This window comes from Propithecus coquereli, unplaced genomic scaffold, assembly GCF_000956105.1.
Source record: "Propithecus coquereli isolate 6110/MARCELLA unplaced genomic scaffold, Pcoq_1.0 Scaffold262, whole genome shotgun sequence".
Taxonomy (NCBI): domain Eukaryota; kingdom Metazoa; phylum Chordata; class Mammalia; order Primates; family Indriidae; genus Propithecus; species Propithecus coquereli.
In genome coordinates this window covers 2,768,113-2,768,786 of record NW_012148197.1, presented here as the reverse complement: position 1 = coordinate 2,768,786, position 674 = coordinate 2,768,113, and the positions used below count along the sequence as shown (strand labels likewise).

At 30.0% G+C, this 674-nt stretch overlaps 1 protein-coding gene across 1 annotated transcript in view; it reads left to right on the top strand.

The window, feature by feature from the left end:
* The window catches only part of UGGT2 (UDP-glucose glycoprotein glucosyltransferase 2), a 194,381-nt gene that overhangs the window by 91,391 nt on the left and 102,316 nt on the right, over nt 1–674 (top strand). Inside the window, exon 13 of the mRNA XM_012647354.1 lies at nt 23–142. Within this exon, the coding sequence (XP_012502808.1) occupies nt 23–142 (120 nt within the window). The remainder of the gene's footprint in view (nt 1–22; nt 143–674) is intronic.

Genomic DNA, 674 nt, shown 5'->3' with positions numbered 1-674 from the left:
AGATTTATGGATTCTTTTCTAGTGGATTAATGACTTAGAAAATGATGGTATGTATGTTCCATGGCCTACAAGTTGCCAGGAACTTCTGAAACCAGTATTCCCTGGAAGTACACCAACCATAAGGCGTAATTTTCATAATTTGGTGAGTTCTATATTTTGATTATTTATATATCCCTTTTAAACATATCCCTTTTAAACATTCTTTTTGTATTACCCTTCTGTTGGTAAATAGGCATCTGAGTTGTAAAGAAGGAAAAATTTGCCTGATGCAACAAGCTTCAAGTGTCACGGCTGACAGGGTATCAAAAACTAGCAATGTCACATAATCTGTCTCTTATTAATCAGCCTTCATATCATTTTATAATATCAGTATTAATGTTACATTTACATTTCTCAAAGGAATTTATGATAGAACTTTTCTTCATTCTATGTCATGACTAATGATCAAAGTGTAGTACATTTCAGGGAAAAATACATAAATACCACTTTGTCATCTATGCATATAATATTAAATATCCAAATAACCTTTTTGGAAATTTGAAATCTGGAGAAAACAAGTAGGACTTTATTTTTCTTTTCACATAGTAAGAGAATATCTTATTTGTTAAAACAAACTTGAGCAAGCAGTTATGTTAATGCTATTTTTTTGATCAAAATTCAATTTCTATTTCCTT